Source organism: Acomys russatus, chromosome 25 (assembly GCF_903995435.1).
Source record: "Acomys russatus chromosome 25, mAcoRus1.1, whole genome shotgun sequence".
Classification (NCBI taxonomy): domain Eukaryota; kingdom Metazoa; phylum Chordata; class Mammalia; order Rodentia; family Muridae; genus Acomys; species Acomys russatus.
The window spans coordinates 11,281,883-11,307,445 of NC_067161.1; the positions used below are offsets into that span (position 1 = coordinate 11,281,883).

At 44.2% G+C, this 25,563-nt stretch overlaps 1 protein-coding gene across 1 annotated transcript in view; it reads right to left on the reverse strand.

Moving 5' to 3' along the window:
• Pdpk1 (3-phosphoinositide dependent protein kinase 1) overlaps positions 1-25,563 on the reverse strand; it is a 65,226-nt gene that overhangs the window by 23,499 nt on the left and 16,164 nt on the right. Inside the window, exons 2-5 of the mRNA XM_051168254.1 lie at positions 10,833-11,102; positions 6,931-6,973; positions 6,544-6,681; positions 669-813 (exon numbers count right to left, since the gene is read on the reverse strand). Coding sequence (XP_051024211.1) covers positions 669-813; positions 6,544-6,681; positions 6,931-6,973; positions 10,833-11,102 — 596 coding nt within the window. The remainder of the gene's footprint in view (positions 1-668; positions 814-6,543; positions 6,682-6,930; positions 6,974-10,832; positions 11,103-25,563) is intronic.

Here is a 25,563-nt window from a genome sequence, read left to right on the forward strand (position 1 = left end):
CACTTTATCTTTAGCAAATAAGTTGTTATAAACTTCTTTTTTGTTGATGTTTTTGTTTTTGATTTTTTGTTTTTTCGAGACAGGGTTTCTCTGTGTCATCCTGACTGTCCTGGAGTCGCTTTGTAGACCAGGCTGGCCTCAAACTCACAGCGATCTGCCTGCGTCTGCCTCCCAAGTGCTGGGATTAAAGGCGTGTGACACCACACCCGGCCCGTTACAAACTTAACAGCTCTGCTTTCAATGGCCATCCTCGCTACTTCATCTACCATTTTTAGTAACATTTTATTGAAATTATTTTTTAGTTCATAAAGGAGTTCTAGTTTGCCTTTATCAAAATGAAAAAGCAAAAAATATTACTAGAATTATTAAATAGATGAAAAGTTGCAACTGGCAAAATAAAAAGCACCAGATAGCTAAGCTGCTGGTATCACAGGAAGACACCTCACCCAAGTTGAACTGATGACTTAGACATGAGGTTTCCAGCCTGTTTTCAGTTTTCTCACCTGAAAACCTGAAAACACCACCTGAAAACACCTACATCATAACTTGTATAAAGCCAGTTAATGCTGACCCTGAGGGCTGATGTGAATTATGTGTGCGCCTCAGAGCCACTGCACTAGTCGTTACAGGGGCAGTGCTGTACACCCAGCTGGGGCAGTGCCCATTACCTGTGAATGATGCCCTTGCCATGCAAGTACTCTAAAGCAGACACAATCTCAGCCGTGTAAAACCGGGTACAGGTCTCATCGAATGAACCGATTTTGCGGATGTATTTAAGTAGCTCTCCGTTTTTGGCATAACTAAGGCCAAAATCTGAATATTTTGTGGTTAAGGAAGAAATAAAAAACACATTTTTCTAAAAATTAACCTTAAAAGCTCAATAAGAACTTCTTTTTCATCAAATGCAAAATGAAGATACCTGTGCTCCACGATGGTCACTTTTTGGGGGGGAGGGGGTCAGATCCAGGCCCCAGCTCCAAGACCAGGTGCCAGCACAGAATCTCTAAGATACTCACACACTCCCTGAAAAAACATGCATAATACCTCTCAGCCCAGGTGTCCTTCTAGGCACATGTCCCCAGAGGCCACTGTGGTCTATGACAGGAGGCCTTTAGATGCCTGTTCAGTCAACAGACTGTGGCCAAGGCACCCAACATGTGGACAGCCTTAAAGTACAGGAGAAGACAGTTCTGAAAACATGAGTCCTAACAGAATGCTGAGTAACTGTAACTTGAACTTGCTGTATTCCATGGGCTGTGCTAACAATCCTTCTGGGCATAAAAGTGACATGTTTTATAACAATTTTAATTTTCCAATTCAGGCTGGAGAGATGGCTCAGAGGATAAGAGCACTGGGTGCTCTTCCAAAGGTCCTGAGTTCAATTCCCCACATGGTGGCTCACAACCATCTACAATGAGATCAGGTGCCCTCCTCTGGCCTGCAGGCAGAACATTGTATACATACATAATAATAAAAAAATTTTTTAAAAAGGAACTTTAATTTTCCAAATTTGAACTATTTAAAAAATACCTGCTGGGGAGACAAGAAATAGCCACTCCTTAGTACCAGGTGTTGCAATATATGTTCTGTTTGTGCTTTCCTTCTCTCCCTACCGCACCCCACCCACCCACCCCTTTCTTTCCTCTCCTCTCCTCTCCTCTTCTCTTCTCTCCTCTCCTCTCTCTCTCTGTTTTTGGGGTTTTTGGTTTGTTGGTTTTGTTTTTCTTTTTTGAGACAGGGTTTCTCTGTGTAGTCCTGGCTGTCCTGGACTCACTTTGTAGACTAGGCTGGCCTCAAACTCACAGAGATCACCTGCCTCTGCCTCCCAGGATTAAAGGCGTGCACCACCACACCCGGGTGAAAGGTAGTTTCTCAACTGAGAAGTCTCTCTTCCCAGATAACTCTGGCTTCTGTCAAGTGAACATAAAACTAGACAAGACATGGTATGAGCCTCTGCTTTGAGCGATGATGCACCTGGGCCTGGCTACGTCTCTCTCCATTCTCCACAGTAAATGTTTCAGTTCTCCAGCCGGGCGTGGCAGCACACACCTTTAATCCCAGCACTCGGGAGGCAGAGGCAGGCGGATTGCTATAATTAAGGAAACCCTGTCTCAAAAAAACAAGAAAAAAAAGTTTCAGTCCTCTGTCAGACTTTGAGTTGAGAGGCATAGGTGGTGAGAGATGAGTCAGGCTTATATGAGTTCAAGGCCAGCTACGTCTAAAAAAACCACGTCCAGAACAGCCAATGCTACACACAGAAACCTGTCTCAAAAAAAAAAAAAAAAAAAAAAAAAAAAAAAAAAAAAAAAAAAAAAAAAAAAAACCAAGAAAAAAAAAGAGTAAAAAAAGAGAGAAAGAATCTTACTAAGATTTGCCTGCAGGAAAGTCTATAGTGCATTTTCTTAATTAGTTATTGGTGGGAGAAGGCCAGTCCACTGTGGGTGGTACCATGCTTGGGAAGGTGATCCTGGGGTATCTAGGCTAAGTAAGCCTTGTGAGGAAGCCAGTAAGCAGCATCCCTCCATGGCCTCTACAACAGCTCCTGTCTCAGGGTCCCTTCCCTGATTTACTATCCTGACATCCCCCAGTGATGGATACTGATGTGGAACTCTTAAGCTGGAAGAAACCCTTTCCTCCCTCAAGTTGTTCATCAAGATAGAGAAACAACATCATCATGGTGTTTTATCACAGCAGTGGAGCTGACATAGGCTGGCAGCAGGGCCTCACCGGTTAGGAGCCCAGGCATAAGGCCACAGCCTTGGGAACAGGGAGTAACTCCTCACTCTTTCCAGCTTCCTGGTTTTGCCTCTTATCTGACCCTTCACTGATTCCTGATTCCTGTGAGAATAACGCCTACGGGTCTCAGCTCTGGAGGGAAGCAGAGGCAGGTTGTAGCTCTTAAGCATAGCAGGTGCCTGGGTTCTTCCTCAGGCTGATGGCCCTTCCCCATTCCAAGATGTTCTTGTAAACCTCTGTAATGTGCATCCTAAGAACATCTTCCACCTCCTTGGCCAGTCAGTGCTCCAGAGCAGCAAAAGCTGTTACAGACTGGGTGAGTTCCTGGGAGGGCAAATACAAGCCAAGTGCCTTAACAGAGCCAGGGAGCCTAGGAGCCCAGTGTGTGCAATTTGCAGATGAAGAACCTGGTTGGGAGATTAAGCAATTGACTCAAGTTCACAAAGCAAACAATTGACAGGACCAGAACTCAGTCCTACAGTCAGAGGCAATGGTCCAGCTCTATGCTGCAAATGAGGCATCACAAGGACAAGTAGACACCCATTGGTCTGGTGGGGGTTCTAAGCTAACAGGTTGAAAATTACTGTGTCTGAGATCTCTTGGTCTTCATCTGTGTGTGAGGAGAAAGGTCCCCACTGTTTAAACTCTGATCAAGCCAGGACTAAACCAAGATAGAAAAAACCTACGCTTGACCAAGCCTCCCAGGCCCCCGTAGTGTATCTGATGAGGAACCCTCAGGAGTCCTGTGTGATCCAGCTCTACGTTTTCAGCCTATGGCAGAGGTGTCCCCAGCTCTGCCTCATCTCCCCCGTCCTAAGTGGGTGTGGGTTCACCCTGAGTCTCTTGAGGGTAGTGAAAGATGAATACAAGTGCTCGCTTCGGCAGCACATATACTAAAATTGCAAAGATGAATACTAAAGGACTAGTCCTCTCCTCCACTTGAAATTATGACTGGGCATTTCTTCATGCGAAGAGTTCCAGTTTCCTGTCTCAATGCAATGTATAGTGAGGATGACTAGTGGGGCAGAAGCCACCGGATCTCATTCTCACCACAAGTCAGGGAGCCATTACAATTTTTGGGTCTTAGACCAAAAAGGCCATACTCTTTCCACCTGAACTGACATGACCAGTCCCATTTGGCAATTATATAGCAAGAACACTCTAGTCTGGCTTCTGAGCTCTGATCCTACCACTGTGACCCTGACAGAAGACGAAGCCAAGCATGTGTGTTTCTGCCTTGATATGATCCAGGTGTCTCAAAGGTGCATGTGACTATGAGGCTTGGCCTCCAGGTGGTAGGAAAGTGAGGCGATGGGATCTTTATGAAGCAGGTTCACAGGCATGCCTGTGGGTCACTGGGCTCCTAAGACTCACCAGTCATTGGAAATTCTTCAAGGAAGATTCCCATGAAAGAAGTAAACCCAACTACACCTACCCACTCTGCTTCCTGGCTTGAAATGTGACCCTTCTTTTTCACACATGATCCACTCTCCAATATATACTTCAGGGATAACACCATTCATCATGCATGCCACCTGGACACTCAGCCTACAAACTGTGAACTAAACAAGTCTCTTCCCTTCCAAGAGCTAGCTGCTCCAGGCATTTTGTAGCAGTGACACAAAGCTGACTAGTAACAGGCCAATAAAAAAACATTGGTCTGGGAATAGAGAGAAGGCTCAGCCGTTAAGAGCACTGTCTGCTCTTCAAGAGGTCCTGAGTCCAATTCCCAGCAACCACATAGTAGCTCACAACCATCTATAATGTGATCTACTGATGTTTAAGTGTGTATGCAGATAGACACTCATATACATAAAATAAATAAATAAAATCTTTTTTAAAAATTAAGAAAGAAAACATTGGTCTGAGGACTGGCAGAAAAGTTCAGGCCTAGGTTGGGACCTCCTTTCATGACATCAAAAAAGGGTACTTTCATGCACAGGGGACACGAAGCAGGTCATCACAGGTTCAGAGAAACATGTAATGAAATATAAAGAGGCCACTGGTAGCTACTGTGTGAGCAATGGCAGCAGAGGTGGACCAGGGATGACACTGGGACCAGGAAGCTCTACTTGCTCTGAAGACCATCACCATCAACACACCTGTTCTCCTGGAACCTATTGGCCTTCCACCAGTGCTATCTAAACAAGCCCTCCAGAAAGAGCCTCTTTGATTTGTCTCTACTACCTCACCTCTGTCATGAACTTTGCCCCCCAGAAACTGCGTGTCCAACATCAAATCACTCACTCATGGGCTAATCCTCTCACCAGGCACAGTCCACATACTAGATGGCCAGGATTGGAAATGGAACAGCTCCCTCCCTCATCAGAACCTATGTGATCTATAGCCTCTGAGTCTCCATGCTCCCAGAAGCTTCTTCAAGGTAGCCCTTCAACTGGCTGACAAGTCTTATCTACATATTGCCTCCTCAGAGGCTTTGCTAACAGCCACCCACTGGCCCAGAGAGCAAACAAGCACCAGCACATGCACCGAATGACAACCTACTCCCATCTTGTCACTGCCCAGTCTCTGTGGGCTCAGTGACAGATGACAGTGTAGACCAGGCTCTGAAGGCAAACACTAACAGATACCTAACTCTGCTTTCCTCCAGTCTGGACCACAGCCACCAGAGTCAGAGCAAACCCTTCTACACTAGGAGAAAAAAAACAGAATTGGTATGAGGACTTCACAGCTCAGAAAGCTGGCCCACTGTGGGCCCCACATGCTTCTGTCCTCATGCATCTACAGGGCTCAAAGACTCACACAACCTCATCTGTCCTTCCAACTCATCCTGCTACCTGGATGTCTGTGGCATAGTTTTTAATAGTCAGTGCACAAGTTTTCCAAAGTATAATTGATCCCTCCGAAGAAGGCAGAGCCTTCCCTTATCAGCATTTTGCCTATCTCCCTATGAAAAAGCACTTTAAAATGGGGGTGGGGACACAACAGATACATCTAGCAGAAGAAGGCAGAGTTGTCATTAAAAGTGAAAGCAGACAATGGGTGTGGTAGCACACACCTTTAACCCCAGCACTTGGGAGACAGAGGGATCCTGGTTAAACTCAAGGCCAATATAGTATACATAGTGAGTTCCAGGACAGGGAGGGCTATGTAGAGAAACATAATTAATAAATAAATAAATAGATAGATAGATAGATAGACAGACAGATAGATAGATAGTAGGAGAAAGAAGACAAATGTGGACAAACACCAACGAACATACATGCAAGGCGAATCTGCTGGAGAGGCAGCCTGAACAGGCCTGAGTATGTGGAAGTAGGGGCTGAGCAAGCTCAGCGGACAGAAAGCTTCAGGAAAGTAGTATTCTGGGCTCCTTTGGATCACTCCAGCTTCTCCAATGCCTAATCAAGTTGTCCTTCTGACCAAACTTAGTAACTCGGGATGAAAGAGGGTATGGAGAATCTGATGCTAATTCCAGGAACTTGAGGAGACGCAAGATCATTTTTTCTCTCAGGCCCCCACTTTCAAAAGCGGGAGTCAAGAACATTTGCTACAGGAATGAGGGAACATTTCTGCATCAATGCAGCTAAAACAACAACAATCCATTAAATACAACATTTATCAATAAACACCTCAACACTGTAGGCCGAGTTCCCCTTTAGAGAGGGCATGGCACATTGGTGAGCCTCAGCCATGTGCTGGTACTGTCTGTTACTGTCTACTGCCTCCAAGGATATCAGTGCCCATAGGGATATATGAGGTACCCTTTCTTTTCTAAGAACAATTTGTCCCTGATCTTAAAACAAAACGTGGTTTTCAGACAAGCATTGACCATGCAAAGGATACACAGCTTTTCGTCGTCCTGAAATGTAAAGTAAAGTTTCACAAAGAAGGGGTGATCCAGGCGTGACATCACATCTCTCTCTCTAGTTACATACGGGACTTTGTTCTCTTTTATAATATGACGTTTCTCCAGAATTTTAACTTAAAGTAAAAGAGAAGTGGGTTTACTAACATTAGAAAATATGAAAGAAATACTAAATTTATAAAGGTAACTGGCCTAAATTGTAGTTTTCCCAAATCCACCCACTCAAGCTTCCATTCTCCAAAAGACTAACCTTGTCACAGACTCTGAAATCTGCATAGGCACTACCACTACCCACGCTGCCATATGCATAAAAAGTGGTACTGCCCCTGAGCCCAGACACATAGCTCACTGGAGTTAATACTTACTAGCATATTCTCTGGAAGTAGCCAGTTCTCGGGCCAGAACAACCTGGTTTTAGGTGGAAAAAACACAATGTAATAATGAGATCAGTCTGGTAAGTCACTGTCAACCCTGCACAGCTGCTCACGCACAATCTGAAGTTACACTTAAAGTTACACTAGATTCTGTACTAACATATAGGAAAGCCACTGCGTATAGTTCCAATAGTTAACAGCAACATGATAGCAAACATTAAATGGTAAATAGTAATTAAGCCATTGTTTTCAAAAGTTTATAATCAGCTAGCTACCGGAAGGTATCACAGTCAATGTATAAAGAACCAATAGGCATAGTAGTATACACCTATAATCTTTCTTTCTTTGTTTCGTTTTTTAGGTTTTTTTTTGAGATGGGGTTTTTCTGTGTAGCCCTGGCCATCCTGGACTAACTTTGTAGACCAGACTCAAAGACTGGCTTGTGCTGGGATTACAGGCATGTGCCACAGTACCCAGCTTCAGACCTATAATCTTAACACTTGGGAGCCAGAGGCAGGAAAATTCCAAGCTCTGGAAACCCTGGGTTACACAGTGAGACCCTGTCTAAGCCCCACTCCCATCCCAAACAAAAAGGAATTTTGTTGACTGACATGTCCAAATACCACAAGTACAGAAATTTTCCTCAGAAAAATAACTTTGCGCCAGGCACAGTGGTGCACGCCTTTAATCCCAGCACTCAGAAGGCAGAGGCAGGCAGACTGCTATGAGTTCGAGGCCATCCTGGTCTACAAAGCGAGTCTAGGATAGCCAAGGCTACACAGAGAAACCTTGCCTCAAAAAAAATAATAATAATAAAATAACTTCAATAATGTGTATCTTCCGCCAGGCGGTAATGACACACTCCTTTATTCCCAGCACTCGGGAGGCAGAGGCAGGTGGACCGCTGAGTTTGAGGCTAGCCTGGTCTACAGAGCAAGTTCTAGAAGAGCCAGGGATACACAGAGAAACCTTATCTTGGGAGTGGGGGAAAGAGAACAAAAAAACAAAAAATAAAGAAAAAAGAAAAGGCCTTTCCAATATAGATCCTGATTTGAAAGAAAGAAAGAAAGAGCAAGCTGCCCTTGACTTAGGCTTCTCAAATAATTGCTATCATGTGTTTCATTTGCTAGCATGAACACAGTTATGGCTCTACTGTGTACCAAGAACTAAAACAGCACAGAACAAACCATTATTACAGAATGCTCTCCATATACAGCCCATTTCTGCCTGTGCTCAGACTTCATCCACTTCAGGGACAGGCGACTAGCAAACCCTGGACACACCTGAGGCACCAGACCAGACTGAAAAGAGCTGACTGGCCTAAGGTTTATCCAGAGCCTACAAGGGGGCAGCTTTGTCCCAAAAAAAAACCAAAAACAAAAACCTTTGCCCCACATGGCCGATAAATGTAAATGGATGTGGTTTTTAGACACCTGCAATGATGGAGTGAGAACCAAAAAGCAGATGAAACATGTCCCCAAGAAATCACTGGGCCTGGTGAAAAAGCTTTAGAAGACCACACACAGGTCATGGACGCATGGCTTCTGGTTGTTAGTCACATCCTGACAGGACTCCCTAGAAACAATCCTGGAAAAGCACTCTAAGATACCCACGGCCACCAGGAACAATGTACGACTGACTGTATTTAAGCAGAAAAAACTCAAAGAAATTTCCTAAGGAACAAGCCGTGGACTCTCAGCCATGAAGGTGAAGGGAGCAGGCTGGAGTAATGAATTCCTCCTGGGATGAAGATTATATTTACATTACTTCATGAGCATGTATGCATGTACATCTTCCTGTATATAAAAAAGAAAGTAGTTGGAAAGTACTACAGTTTACTGGAATCCCTCCTGAGGGGGGATGTAGATTGATATATTGCATTTTATATATATATATATATATATATATATATATATATTTTTTTTTTTTTTTTTTTTTTTTTTTAAATTAAAGACATGGTCTCATTATGTAAGCTTGACCTGGAGCTCACTATGTAGACTAGACTGGCCTTGAACTCAGAGATCCACCTCTTTTAGCCTCTGGAGTGCTAGGATTAAAGGCATGTGCCATCATGTCCAGCTTATGATCAGATTTCTAAACTTAGCATTTGATAAGCAGGTTTCCCACAGAACAGAGTCTTCTAGAGAATTGCATGGGACATGTTGCTCCATGTCACAGGGGTGATGTCATTACTGTCTTGAATGCTAAAGTGTACTTGGGAGTCTGCCTGCTCTCTAGCACCAGTTTCAGGCTCTGCCAAGAGAATATCCTGTTCAATCTGGTAACTGTGTGTCCTTTACTCCTCCCCTAGAAACCTGATGTAAGTGTTCACTATTTCAGGAATAGAGACAAATCAGGGTAACACCTAATTTGAGATCCAGGGCTACAGACTCCAAAGAGCAAGAAGGAGCCTCCAGCTTGCAATGCTTTCCCAGGTAGCCTATGGCATGCGAATAGCAGTAAATACGAAGGACGACTGTGCCACCCAGGAAGGATGGTGCCTAACTCACATCCCTGTGAAGATAAACATAAAGGAGTAAACTGGGCCAGCCTGGTCTACAAAGTGAGTCCAGGATGGCCAAGGCTACACACAGAGAAACCCTGTCTCGAAAAACCAAAAAAAAAAAAAAAAAAAAAAAAAAAAAAAAAAGGAGTAAACTGAGAAAAAGAAGAACTTCACTAGACTATCAGCTGCAGCTGAGTGCAACACCCACGGATCTCAAGCAGTTTCCTCTTCCTGCAAGGCGTGGTGAGTACCAGAGGCACGGGGAGTGATCTTCATGGTTGGAGGCTTTTCATTAGGCCACAATCCTTCTATAAACAAAGTTACTTCAGCAGAGCTGCTAAGTAAGACCTAAACCTTACCAAAGTTAATTTAAGATGAGATGTTAGGAATGTAAGTAAGCTTTATTTCGTGTTCTTTGTTTTTTAGAATCTTTCATAAATATAAAGAGTAAGAAAAAATTTTCAGCCGGTCATAGTGGCACTCATCTTTAATGGGTGTACCGAGGAGACAGAGCTCTGTGAGTTCAAGGCCAGCCTGAGCTATATATACTAAACTCTGAGCTACTTAGGGCTAGGTAATGAGACCTTGTCTCAAAAAAATAAAGACAAGAAAAAGCAAATTCCTCATATGGATTCTTCAAAGTCAGGTGTAAGGAAGGCTGGTTGTTTAGGAACTCTGCAACTACCCTGGAATGCCTATTTGAGATTGAAGATGGAGCACAGAAATGTTTTATTGGAGGCTATTTGGAATTGAAAGTGAACCCTGGACCACTCTGTAGCAATACCCACTTGGCCTGGGAGCTAGAACAAAAAAATCTGAAGGCCAACTCTCCAGCAAATACTTGGTGTCATTGTTAGGTGCTAAAGCAAGCAAGCAAACAAAAAACAGAAAGAAAAAAGGTCACTGAATGTTACCAAAAGTCTCCAATGAGATACTAACTCTGACACTAACTTTCAATGTAAGGAACTAAAAGCTTCCTGTGGCCTGTCCAGTAAGACAGGAAGACACAGAGCATATCTGCCCTTGGGTTAACTTGGTTTTAAAGCAAAATAAATCAACAGATGCTTTCGTTTATTTGTTTGTTTTTTGAGACAGGCATTCAGTATGTTCCCAAGTAGGCCTTGAAACTTCCAGGTTCAAACTCCTCTGCCTCAGCCTCTTGAGTAAGGGAGTAAAGGTATGGGCCAAAACAAGTAAAAGTCCAGTTTAACCACCATTCAGGTGGTCCGCTGGGAGGTCCACTCCCTCATTCACAGCAGGAAACAACCCATGTGGGCATGGAACTGCCTTCTGGGAAGAACAATGCCTGGTCAGGTGTTCTCAGTAGTCACTGATCCCAAGAGAATCCTGTATTCAATAAGCAACAGCAGCAGAGGCACATACTCACTGTAGAAAAAGAGCCCTCGCCAAGAATTTTCCCAAACTTGAAGTCTTCAGGCCGTTTCTTGCGAGGTTGTGGTGGCAGCTGGGCAGGATGCTGCTGCAAGGGGTTGGTGCTTGGTCGGGCTTCGGCTGTAGTGCCGTCCATGGTGGCTCCCTGCCTGCTAACGCCACTAGGAATGCCAGGGGCCGAGCTGGACTCAGTCTGGGACCTCACCATTGGTGGGGACGGGCAGGAACATAGCACCACACTGGACTGAATGGGAACAGCGTCATACTGCAGACACAGAGGAAAGAGGTAAGAGTCACGTGGCTTAACTGCCCTGAGCAGACGAACCAAGTACAGCACTTTACTATGACCCTGCTCTAGGTAGGACAGCACACCTGACCACTGTCCACTGGAGCCGCAGTCCTTCAGGCATGCTCTTACACCTCCCTTAGCACTACTCCACGCACTTGCCAAAGCCATACAGAAAGCAGACAAAGCATTGTACATTTGTAATTCTGGAGTATGTTTATTTTATACAGAGACACTCAGTGCTGGCAAGACTTATAATAAAGCAAGAATACTCATACAATTATGGCTGGCACCCAAAACTGGTGTTACTGTTAAAAATGCTTTTGGAAAGCAATTTGGCAGCTGTGAGCAAAATGATTATAGAACAATTGTCAATGAGATAGAAATAGGAAAGATGAGAGGAAACACACAGTTAAAATTGGAAGTATAAGCCAGGTGCACACCTGTAACCCTAGCATACAGAAGCATACAGCCTGGGCTACACAGCAAGACTCTGTGCCAAAAAAGGAGGAGGGGTAGGGGGTGGGAAAGGGGCACTGAGAAAGGAATAAGTGTTCACAGATAAATTGGCAGTTTGTACCCACATCCATAAAAACCTGCTTTTTAGCTCTACCCTTGGCATGTTCTCATAGTGATGACACTGTCCCGACTATAGAAGACTGGGGAGATATAGCTCAGTCAGTAAACTAATTTGTAAGCAAGCATAGGACTTAATTCAATCTGCAGACTTAAGACAAACAAATGTGAGCTGGGGCTACAGCTCAGTAGTAAGTAAAGCAGATGCTCTGGGTTCAGTAACTAGTACCAACTCTCCCCACAAAAAGAAACCTTTATAATCTCAGCACAGGAAAAGCTGAGATAAGCAATTCCTGAGTGCTAACTGGCCAGCCAGCTTACATCTACTTGTCAGGACGCAAGCCAGTAAGGCCCTGTTATTTAATAAATTAACTAACTAAAAGCTAGGAAAAAAGGGTAGACTGGACACTGAGCACACCTCAACACACACACACACAAACACACACATCATCATAAAATAAACTCAGGCTGGGTGTTGATGGCGTACACCTTTAATCCCAGAACTGGGGAGGCAGAGGCAGGTGGATCTCTGAGTTCCAGGCCAACCTGGTCTACAGAGCAAGTTTCAGAACAGCCAAAGCACACAGAGAAACCCTGTGAGTTCGAGCCCAGCCTGGTCTACAATGTGAGTCCAGGACAGCCAAGGCCTCACAGAGAAACCCTGCCTCGAAAAATCAAAAAGAAAGAAAGAAAGAAAGAAAGAAAGAAAGAAAGAAAAGAAAAGAAAAGAAATTGTGACAAGCAGACTCAGATCTGAAAAACCTAACTATGCACCAACATACTTCTTGACCCAACTAATCCAGGAAAGGCGCCAATGGAGCTTGAGACCAAGCCCAGACCCCCACACATACTAGTATTTCTTCATAGCAGTGAGGACCCAAGTTCCACCAAGTCTTGAGTGACATTCAAGAAGGAAGAGTTTCAAAGAGCTGGCCACAATGGTTGCACAGACAGTACCACAGGCTGCAGCTATTTTCCTGGAAATAAGGCAAGAAGTCACAGAAGAACTGGGCTTGATAGTCCCCCATCAAACTGGTTATTTGGGGATAGATATTAAACATCCTTTGAGGGACACAAACAATAAAAACTTAGAAAAACTATCTTCAGCTCATACTTCCTGACTGCTAATTTTACGGTTCTGGCTCTTGGAGAGTCCACTGGAAGACAAACCACTGGAAACAGATATGTGGGCCTGTGGTTTTTAGGCATGTGTCTACAGAACCTTCCTTACTATCTATCTGAGTGGTTTCCATGGTTACAATAAAAGCCTCCAGAACAGAAGCTCAGAGAAGAGCACTGTGTCCCAAGATGAGTCTACCTGAACTGGGTTCTACTGACCCTTATCCAAGCATCTACCTAGAGCAGTGTGGCCAATGGCTCTTGGTCCCTATGGCAGCTGCTGGCCAGAGTGGGGCTCATTAGAAAGCACAGGGCTCACTTGACAGAGCTCAACCTATTCCAGCAGACTCTAAAAATATCAGGCAGAATGGACTCAGAAAAAGGCAGAGCATCACTGGGTACAAACCCTGCCAACTTCCTTTGTAACAGCTATCCACACATGAGACAGCAAGTGCCACAGAAAACAGCCAGGTCACCAAGGCAAGTATGTGAGAGGTTAGGAGGGCATGAGAGCTGAAGAACAGGAAGTGTGTATTTCTTATAACTAATAGTGTTTATGGGGAGCGGTGTCAAGAGTGAAACAAAAAACAGATCTAGAAAGCCATAGATAGGACATTCCTAAGCAGCCATTTTTCACTGCAGAATATAGCATCTGATGTATCCTTGATATGGACCAGTGCAAAAGACATCAAGCCTCACCCCAAAACCACATGGCCAGCTCTGATGTGCCAGTAAAGTTACTTTCCCAAGAAAGCTGCTTGTGTCTAATCCACCAGCAACTGGCCGAAACCAGATGCTGTATTTTGCAGTGGGAAAAAAAAAAAAAAAAAAAAAATGGCTGGTCTTAACTGCGAAGCCTTATCGCCAGCCCCACTTTCAACATTTCAATGGAATTTTATCTTAGGCTTGAGTGATGCTGGCAGGCATCTTTTTTTGTTGTTGTTCTTTTTGTTTGTTTGTTTTTTGTTTTTTGAGACAGAGTTTCTCTTATAGTCTTGGCTATCCTCAAACTTGCCTTGTAGACCAGGCAGGCCTCAAAACTCCCGAGTGCTGGAATTAAGGGTGTGCACCACCAACACCTGGCCTACTGTCAAGCAACTTAAAAGAAAATATCAGCATTAAGTGTCATGTGTTCACAACTAGCAAAAACTTGGGTTGAAACTCTTCTCTGTGTCAGGTTCTGGGAAGTATATGGACTGTAACTGGGCTCGGCCAGACTTCTTTCATTCAGGTCTCTGACTTGTCTCATCTGTATTCTGGAGTGTCTTGCTGTACCATAGAAAAATAGGGTGTTTTTCACAGCAGCTAGATACAAGTTCTTAGGTGTTTCTTTCTATACAGTTTTGTGCCACTCCATTAGTAATAAATAAAATCTTAAATCAAAGGTATATTGGGCATAATCTTACAGAAGCGAAATGTCAAATAAAATGTCATTTGGAAACAGCGTTGTCAAGCAGCCAAAATTGTGCCAGGAGTCCAAAAGAAGCTGGACCAGAAAGTGAGGAATGGTGCCTGGGTGGCACCTCCTCAGGCACCTGCCTGGATCTCTTGCTAAATTCACTGCTGGAAGAGTCACAGCTGAGAAGGAGATGGCAGGCCCGCAGGAAGACAGCTCCTGTGTAGACATTTGAACTTGTACCATCTTTGCCAGGTGTGTTTCCACCGCTGCTGTACCACCTCGGCCTAAGTTAGTATGCCCATGCGTTTCTTCTCTGCCTCCAGCATCTCTAACCCTGCTGAGAGATGGCTACACAATGCCAAGCTCCAGAGGAGCCACAGGGCCACTGAAGAATTAACAGGAATTGCTGTTCTCTTTGGTGTAGGGTTATCTTCTTCTTTCTAGGATGTTTAATGGGGTCATTGCCTCTGTCCTCTAGTCACCAGTAAAACTTTCTCCCACATATGAGAACTCCAAATCTAGTCCTTACCAGATAATAAAACAAAGTCTTTTTACCCTAGTTGCCAGCCCCTGGGAGAGAATATTTGCCAGGGTTTCTCAGATGGAACTTGTGCTGTTAGCAGCATCTGTGTCCCTCTTAAAGGACTGAACTTTAGATGTGGTTCTGTGTCTGACACCTCTTACAATGAGCTGCTCATCCAGGACCTTGGTTCAATCTGCAGTACTCACTGATAGTTTACAACAGTCTATACCTAGAGTTCCAGGGGACCTGACAGCCTCTTCTGGCCTCCACTGCTATCAGGCACACAATGAGGTGCACAAACATATACAGGAAAAATACCTATATACATAAAATAGAAAAAATTTTAAGTTAAAAACTTATTTTTACGTGTATGGGTATTTTGTTTGTATATATGCCTGTGTACCACAAGCATTCAGTGTCTGTGGACATCAAGAGGGTATTAGATCCCCTGGAAGTGGAGTTACAAACTGTTGTGGACGGTACATGGGTTCTAAGAACCAAATCTGAGTCCTCTGGAAAAGCAGCCAGTGAGCCTCTTAACCACTAAGCCATCTCTCAGGCCCCTAATTAATATGTATTTAAGTTTAAAGCTACTTGGGAGACAGAAGTAAACAAAGCAAAGCTCTGTGTGAGTTCATGGCCAACCTTGTCTACATAGCAATTTCCAAGTCAGCCAGGGATAAATAGTAAAACCATGCGTCCACCACCACTACCACCACCACACACACACACACACAAAAAAAAGACAGAAAATAAGTAAAAATAAGCTTTTCGCCGGGTGTGGTGGGGCACGCCTTTAATCCCAGCACTTGGGAGGCAGAGGCAGGCGGATCACTGTGAGTTCAAGGCCAGCCTGGTCTACAAAGCGAGTCCAGGACAGCCAAGGCTACACAGAAAGACCCTCTCTCGGAGGGGGGGTGGCTTTTCTTTGAAGGTACATTTAGCACTTCAACATAAATCAACACAAATTAGATGCCTCTGCTACTGACACCTGTCTGAACCATAAGTCATGGACAGATACAAAACGCCCTAAAGTCAACCTGGCTTCAGTTTCACAGGCATAAAATAGGCTCGGGAAAGTCAGAGGCAGGGTCTATTAATGAGATGCAGAATTACAATAGGTGGCCCTAGAATGGCCTGGCACTCTGCATAGAAGCACACCACAGAGCAGCACCTTTAGAACACACCACCATCTACTTCCAACCGTAGAGCCTACACCCTAGGTCACCTCTCTTAGGAGGCACTGCATTATTTGCACAGCTCACTGCACATCATCAACTCCACAGCCCCAGGAAACTTAAGGGCCAGGGTCACTAGCATACCCCACTGAAAACAGCATAGGACAAGAAGTGACTTCTCCAAATATGCCACATTCCCCCAAGCTCTTCTATGACTTCACAAACACATATTCATTCGTTTTGTTCATCAGTTTCTCTAAGAACATAAATTAGGGGCTGGAGAGATGGCTCAGAGGTTAAGAGCACTGACTGCTCCTCTAAAGGTCATGAGTTCAATTCCTAGCAACTACAGGGTGGCTCACAACCATCTATCATGAAATCTGGTGCCCTCTTCTAGCCTGCAGGCAGAATGCTATGTACATAATTAATAAATAAATAAATAAATAAATAAATAAAAAACCCATAAATTAAGGCACTGGGGCCATGCTAGCAGACATAGAACCACCCGGCTATAGTAGTGGGGTGGCTAAACAAGGTATAGAGAGTTCAGGAAGAGCCAGGCCAAACCATGTTTTGACAAGTGTTGGGACAAAGTTATAAAAGGGACCAACGAAGGTAAAGCCACTTAGTACTGCAATGGTCATGTTCAAATTGTAACATGTACCAGCAAAACACATCTCACATATTTTAAAGTTTTACTTTCCTCTACGGTTTGAAATCTAACAAGCAGTCTCCACATGTCAGAAAGAAACAAATCAACATCAAAGCGATACTGACAATGGACATTCAGTAGATAATGGTCTCAACACCCCAGCTTCCCAGCACAAACACTGTGTAAGACGGCAGAGCCTGGTCTAGCACTCTAACATAGTTTCAGCCACCAAAGAGCCAAAGCCCCTGAACAACTCCATCTGCTATGTGCCTGCTATCTGGTTCTGCATTGCTGCAGCACTTTGACAGAACAACAAAACACACACACACACACACACACACACACACACAAAGCATAGGCCCCTAAGAAGCTACACAGAAGGATAGTACTGTTTGGTTGGGAATTGTACACTACTAAACAATCAAGAAGCTCTTACTACGGCACGGAAAAATGGTTCAGCAGTTAAAGAGTACTTGCTCTTGCAGAGGACCTGGGATTTGGTGTATAACCATCTGTAACTTCAGCTCCAGGAGATCTGATGCCTTCCTCTGCCCTTCATTTGCATCAGACACGCATGTGGTGTACATACATACATGCAGGAAAAAACTCATAGACATAAAACGTGTGTGCATGTGTGTGTGTGTGTGTGTGTGTATTTTAAGTAGCAACAGCTCTTACTAGGATGGTGACATCTGACCAAACACTCAAGGAATATAAAGGCTCAAAAGATGTCTGTCTTCCAACAGAGGACCTCCCAGTGTAAAGGTCTAGAGGCAGAGGAAGCTCTCAACTCAGCTGTCTAGGCATGGCCACTACATAGGCACTCCAGACAGAGCCCCTGGGTACCAGACAGGTATATTAAAAAGGGCCTTCTATGCCCGCCTTGGCTCTAAATAATGACCCCAAGACCTTTTAAATTCATTAATAGCTTCAGGCACTAAAGCTGGACAGATACTCAGCAATTCTAACCTGACAAAACTAGCTGGCCTATTTCCCAGTCATGTGGCCTGTTACCTATCATCTTAGTCTCTCCTTGGCTGTTCTTTCCTCCATCCATGGCCTCATGGCAACTTCTGCCACCTAGGACCCCTCTCTGAAGTTCCATCTTATACTCTTCTGCCCAGCTACTGGCAGTTCATCTCTTTATTTAACCAATCAGAAGATGATGGAAAACAATGCTTATAACATACCAAGACGATGTCCAGACTGCATCCAGATCTCTAGGTGCAGAAATCAGCATTTGAATACATAGAACACAAAAGCCTCCTCCAACACAGCTCTCTCAGACCATCACCACACACTGCAAGATGTACACTGCCCAGAGGGCCACATGCCAAGGAGAGCTCTGCGTCTCTTCTAACCTGCAGCCATGAAGAGGCCCCACAGCCAGAGAACCCAGATGATTCTGGTCTAGGGGTGAGTCATCCTCTTGAGATATAACCTCTTCACTTTACCGCCCACATGGTAACCCAAAATTATGGTAAGCAAATGTTTCTGGTTACTCAACAGATTCTGGAATTTTAATTTGTAGAGAAATTTAAAACAACAAAAAGTCAGTCTACTATGCCTCTTCTCTCTGGAAGTCAGAGCACCTCATTCACGTAGTTCATTGAGGCTGGATATAGTGACACACACCTATGACACCAGCATTTAACAGGATCACCAGCAGTTTGAGCAAGTCAGCCTGGGCTACATAGTAAGTTCAGCCTGGGTAAAGCTTCATCTCAAAGAAAAACAACAACAAAACCTCCGACTAATCTCAGCATTCCAGTGGCAGAGGCAGATGGACCAGCCTGGTCTATATAGAGCGTTCCAGAACAGCCAAGGCTATAGGCAAGGCAAACAAAACAAACAAAAACACCTCTGCCTTGGGGCTGGACAGACGGCTCAACAGTTATGATGACTGGCTGCTCTTCCAGAGCACCCCAGTTTTATTCCCAGCATCGGATATTGTGGCTCTGTAACCCCAGTTCTAGAGAACCCAATAGACATACACATGGTGCACATATATGCATGCAGGCAAACATGTATACACAAAAAACATTAAAAGCTCTATGCATGTACTATAGACACCTTGTTATTTCCAGAACAACATTCTCAGCAGTGGCAGGGCATGTCAGTCATGCATACCTTTAATTCTAGCACTCCGCAGAGTTTGAGGCCTACCTGGTCTACAGAATGAGTTCCAGGATAACCAGAGCTACACTGAGAAACAAAAACTAAACAAGCAAAAAAAAAACCAAACCCTACATTCTCTCCCCCAGTCACAGACTGACCACTACCCTTTCCTACATTCATCTATACCCTAAATCCTAGTCACTCACTCTTGTGATTTAAGAATCGAAGCTTATGCAGGGTGGGCATGGTGGCGCACACCTTTAATCTCAGCACTTGGGAGGCAGAGGCAGGAGGATCTCTGTGAGTTCGAGGCCAGCCTGGTCTACAAAGTGAGTCTAGGACAGGGTTCTGTTACACAGAGAAACCTTGTCTTGAAAAACCAAAAAGGGAGGCGGGTATGGAAGCTTCAGAGTCAGACATGGTTGTGCACGCTATTAATCCCAGCCCACAGGGAGGCAGAGGCAGGCTGATCTCTGAGGTCTAGGCCTACCTGGTCTACAGAGAGTTCCAGCATAGCCAGAGCTACATAGAGAAACCCTGCCACCATGCTGCCAATGCCCTACCCCTACCCGCAACAAAACAAAACAAAACAAAACAAAACCAACCCAAAATAGAAGCTTCAGCCTGTCTCACTGGCACCTTGATACCAGTGACCACCTCAGATGATCCACAGCCACACTTTTGCCAAGTCAGTGTGGCACTTCCACACCTAGAGACTCCTACTTACTGGGCCTTGGCTCTAGTGAATGGATAAAATACAGTTTATTTGTAAACTTGAAATTTCCTGAGGACTTCCAATTTGTCTTTGGTGTTTGTTTGTTTGGCTGGTTGGTTTTTCTGAGTATTGAGTTCAACAGTCTCACATTGGAAGTAGATAGCTCAGTGGGTAAAAGCACTTGCATATCAAACCTGACGACCTTAATTTGATGCCTCCAGAATGCACAGAGTGAAGAGAGAGAACATACTCCTACAAGCTGTCCTCTGACTTCAACCATTATCGAAACAAAGTCCAAGAATGGAGGTGTGTGAAGGGAATTCTGAGTGCTTGAGAGAAAACAAGAGTCTTATGACCTCAGTTTCTTCAAAAACCTGAAATTGTTCTTGGAAGTTTTTGCACTCCTCCAGACAGGAGCAAGAGTTTACCCCAGCTGTTGTTAGTCACATATGCCCCTATGGAAAAACATGACTTTGCCACGTGTAGCCTATCCTTGTGATTGTGCACTTTACTCAGGTGACTCTTCTTAAAGTTTAATAAATTGTCAAGTTGGCTATTGCATGAGACTTCAGTTTACCTCATTTTCAGGCCCTGCTCTCCCAGGTTCATGCCACCAACTAAAGTGGTAAATACACTATATGCCATGGCACATGTTTGTATGTACACACACACACACACACACACACACACACACACACACACACACACACAAAATGTAACAAATAAATCAAACAGAAATTCTCATGAAAAAAAAAGTAAAAAAAAAACAAATTAATGAAATATTCTTTTTTGTTTGGTTTGGGTTTTTTGTTTTGTTTTTTGAAACAGGGTTTCTCTGTGTACCCCTGGCTGTCCCTGGAACTCACTTTGTAGACCAGGCTGGCTTGGAACTCACAGAGAACCAACTGCCCTTGCCTCCCAAGCACTGGGATTAAAGGCATGCACCACCACACCTGGCAAGATATTAATTCTCAAAGAGATGAGAATACAGAGGGTCAGGCTGGACAGATAGCTGAGAGGTTGAGCCCGAGTTCAAATCCCAGCAACCACATGGTGCCTCACAACCATCTATAATGAGATCTGGTGCCCTCTTCTGAGGCACAGATATGCATGCAGGCAAAACACTGTATATATAATAAAGATAATACAACTGGCCTAGCTTTCAAGGGGAGCCACAACTTGTGATGGGACAGCTTGGTCTATCCAAAGATGGAAGCCAGCTAAACAGTGATGTTCCTGACCAAGATGGTTCTCAGGTATTTAAAAAACAACAACAACAACAACAACAACAAAAAACAGACAAAACCAGAATCAGGTCCATCGTGCCTTTAATCCCAAACACTCAGGAGGCAGAGGCAGGTAGATCTCTGAATTCAAGACCAGCCTGGTCTAAGAAGGGAGTTCCAGTCAAGCCAAGGGCTACATAATAAGGCCCTTTCTCAAAAGAAAAAGAGAGGGTGGATGATTTATGCAGCCACTATAAGAATTTTATTTTTAATGTATGTATAACTTTTAGGAATAATAAGACAAAACATCTGGTACACAATAGGAATCCACCAATGAGTTAACAGTGATGACTTCTGAGGGAAGGAATACTGTTAACTCTTAACCTTGACAGCTGCAAAGAACAAAAGGGTCCAGGAGCAGCAGGAGAGCAATCAGGAGAGGCTCTGGGAAGAGGACGGCCTCAGCAGGAAGTCTTAATGGGGAGCAGGCATGAGCTTCTGAAGAACCTTATCAGTGATGCTACATAAGGTCCCTAAAGCCTTTTGGACTTCCAGATTCATTCATTCAGTCATTTGTTCATTAATTTCTTTTAGAATGAGTAATTAAACACTAAGGGATATTTGCTAAACAGATAAATGAACTAGTATCTTCCAAATGAGATTTATGTACAGGACAGGAAGAAATCAGTAACGATGGGAATTGTATCAGAAATTGAATGATACAGCTGGGTGTGGTGGCACAGGCATTTAATCCCAGCACTCAAGAAGCAAGGGGATCTCTGTGAGTTTGAGGCCAGCCTGATCTACAAAGAGAGTCCAGGACAATCAAGGCTACACAAAGAAATCCTGTCTCAGAGGAGGGGAAAGTGTTGGAGCTGAAGACATGGCTCGGAGGTTAAGAGAACTGTCTGTTCTTCCAAAGGACCTGAGTTCAATTCCTAGCAACGACATGGTGGTTCACAACCATCTATACTGGGATCTGATGCCCTCTTCTGGTGTGCAGGCAAATATGTGGGCAGAAAACGGTATAAATAATAAATTAATCAATCGTTAAGAGCATTTGCTCTTAGCCTGGCACAGAGGCTCACACCTGTAATCCCAGCACTCGGGAGAGGGAGGCAGATCACTGTGAGTTCGAGGCCCAGCATGGTCTACAAAATGACTTCAGGACAGCCAACGCTGTCTCAGAGAAACCCTGTCTCAAAAAAGCAAAAACCTACCAAACAACCAAACAACAACAACAAAAAACTATTTAGAAGCTTTACTAAGTGCAACCTAATCTTAGCTAGAAAACAATAATAGGTAGCCGGGTGTGGTGGCGCACGCCTTTAATCCCAGCACTCAGGAGGCAGAAGCAGGTGGATCACTGTGAGTTCAAGGCCAGCCTGGTCTACAAAGTGAGTCCAGGACAGCCAAGGCTACCCAGAGAAACCTTGTCTCAAAAAAAAAAAAAAAAGGAAAAGAAAAGAAAAGAAAAGAAAACAATAATAGTTATAAGTCCTTGCTTCTGCTTTGCTAAAATTAATTAATTTAACATATTAAAGTTACTTGTGTTTCTAATCTAAAATCCTGTTATCCATCACCTGAACATGAATATTTCCTTAGGAATTAAATTCATTCAACAAACATTCTTTTAGCTTCACAATCTAGTCTGAGAAGCAGAATGAAGCTTTGGGGCCTGCAGGCTGAGTTCTTCCCTTCCAGACTAGAGCTCTGCCCCTGGTACCTTGTAACCGGCATCCAGCTCCTTACAGGAACAACATTGGCAGGTGTGGTGTTGCACACCTTTAATCCTAGCACTCCAGAGGCAGAGGCAGGTGGATCGCTGTGAGTTCGAGGCCAGCCTGGTCTACAAAGGAAGTCCAGGACAGCCAAGGCTACACAAAGAAACCCTATCTCGAAAAACTTAAAAAAAAAAAAAAAAAAAAAAAAACACCTTGTCCTCCAGGATTCCAAATCAAACGCTGAGATGAACTCTTACATATGAATATTTGTCATACAGAAAGAACCTTCCTCCAGGGCTACAAAGTGGGGGAGGGGGTTGAAAGTGTGGGCATTCCTCTAGGGTCCACTGCCCTCCAGAGCAGCCTATGACTTGACATGCTAAGGTGCCTCAGCTCCTCTAGCCATGTCATTGCTGCAGTTAAGACTGCTTCTGGTCACTCACACTGGCTCACTGTGTTCTCCCCTCCCATTGTCCTTCATCTCTATCCTGGCAAGACATGGCTTACCCATCACCCATGTCAACAGCATCTCTCCAGGCAAGGTGCAAGATTTCTTGGGAGCTAAAGAGGGGCCTGTCAGAAAGCTCCAGAGTCCCGAAGATACTCTGCTCACCAAGTATTTCCCATGCATGAATGTACAGTCATAGTAATACAACTGTAATAGCTGAGAGACCCTAAAAGGAAAATGCTGGATTAGGTCAAACTTTTGTTTTTACTTAGAAGCTATTCTCTACTTGAAATAGTGAGAAAACCAGTCCCCAGAATATTGCCCACCAAGTGAGTAAAGGCCGATGGGCAGGAATCCCCAAGAGCTCGGTTTTTGTCCCTAGCCATCTTCCTGCTGAGCTCCCTAGCTACACATTCTGAATAAAGAGCTTCTTAATAAAATCAATAATGACCAAGCAAAATACAGAGGCTCTGTGCCACTGTGCATGGCTAAGTCCAAAGGAGAATTTTAAAACATTCTCAACGTGTACAAATCAACATGTACAGATGGGCAGATCTTTCTGTACAAGCATGACTCACACCTCTACCAATTAGAATTGGTGTCACCAGAAACAGAAGAAAACGCCAGCCTTGGATTCCACATTCTTGCAGCTAATTCTTGAGCACCTAACCACAGGTTTCCACAGGCCAGAGATCCTCCAGCTCTCTGCCTAGCAGCCATTGTTGGTAGAGGTCTCAGAAAGCAGTGTCACCCTTTCCTCCAAGTACCTCCCCATTATATGCGGTGCTGGTCTATCTTCTTATCTGCCCTACCTTTATTTTGTGTGGTTGGGTGTGCACATGTGTGTGCATGTGAGTATACATGGAAGCCAAAAGTTGTCATTAGGTGTGTTCCTCAATCACTTCTCAACAGCATTTTTTGAGACAGTCTCTCGCTAAACCTGGAGCTCACCAACAGGCTAGGCTGGCTGATCACTGAGCTACAGGGATTAGCCTATCTCCAACTTCCCAGCACTGGGGTCACACATGCTCACCTGGCTTTTACATGGGTGCTAGGGATCAGAACTCAAGTCCTCATGCTGGAGTGGCACTTTCCTGACTGCACCATCACCCTAACTTCTAATTTCTATCTTCATATCATCTACTGATGCCATGTGGCAAGGAGGCTGTAGACCAGTGAATGATTTTCAACCTGTGGGTTAAATGACCCTTTCACAGGGGTCACATATTAGCTACCCTGCATATCAGATATTTACAATTCATAACAGCAGCAAAATTAGTTATGAAGTAGCAACGGAAATAATTTTACTGTTAAAGGGTCACAGCATTAGGAAGTTTGAGAGCCACTGCTGCAGACTGAGGCAAACAAACCGAAGTCCTGACTTTTCTGACATTCCTGTCTCCCAAGGTCTGAACCTGAAGAAATTCCACCCTTGGTTCAATCTTTAAAAAGCTACAAAAAGGTGGACATGGTGACTGTGTCTGTGATTCCAGCTACTGGAAGGTTGAGGCAGCAGAACTGTGAGTTTAAGGCTAACATGGACAAAACAGAAAGATCAAGTCTGAAAACAAACATTTAAGTTGGACATAGTGGTACATGCACTCAGGAACTGAGAAAGAGGGGTCTTAAGGTCACAGCCAGCTTAGACTACGATAGTAAGCCTCAGTTAACCTGTTCTACTTAGTAAAACTGTCTTTTAGGGGAAAAAATTTTTTTAATTAAAAACCTCAAACAGGAAAAAAAAAAAAAAAAACGCTCAAACAGCCCTCAGATTTGTATGTGACTCAAGGCAAAGGTCATACAACAAATGGTACTACAGTTTTACATGAAAACAAATTTGAGGAGGTTTTAAAACTAAGCGCACGCCTTTAATCCCAGCACTCAGGAGGCAGAGGTAGGCGGATCCCTGTGAGTTTGAGGCCAGCCTGGTCTACAAAGTGAGTCCAGGACAGCCAAGGCTACATAGGGACCCTGTCTCGAAAAATAAATAAATAAATAAATAAATAAAGCCTAACCACAAAAAAAAAAAAAAAAAAAAAATCACAAAAGCCATGATGCAATGCAGACTACCAGCTGAGAAAGTAGCAAGAATTGGAGTATGCAGAAGTGCCATGCGTGGTGGCACACACACTCAGGAGGCAGAGACAGGCGGATCGCTGTGGGTTTGGGGCCAGCCTGGTCTACAAAGTGAGTTCAGAACAGCCAGAGCTACACAGAGAAACCCTGTCTCAGAAGGGGGGGGGGGGGTAAGAAGTCTCAGGCTAGTAAGGTGGAGTCAGAAGGTAAAGGCACTTTAACTTTTCCTTTCAACTGACTTCAATTCCTAGGACACATCTTGTAAAAGATCTGACCTCTACACATGTTCTGTGGCATACACAGACCCACGTCCACATGAAGTAAAATAAATAATTTGGGCCGGGGGGGGGGTCTTTTGAGGCAGGGTCTCTCTTCCTTAGCCCTGGCTGTCCTAGAACTCACCACATAGACCAGGCTGGGCACAAACTCAAGGTCTGGCTCTGCTTCCAGAGTGGAGACTAAAGGTGTGTGCCACCATGCCTGGCTTTAAATATTGTAAAGAGAAACCAGTCCTATGAAGGAGGACTCCACTATTCGGATGTCACTGTTCCTACATAGTTCCTAGGGTGTCTAGACCTGTAGATAGTGACTGTGTGGAGAGTCTGTGTTCCAGGTCAGCGCCAACCTTCACCAGTCAAGAACTCTCCAAATCCCCAGTTATCTGTGTCATCTACAAGGATTTGACT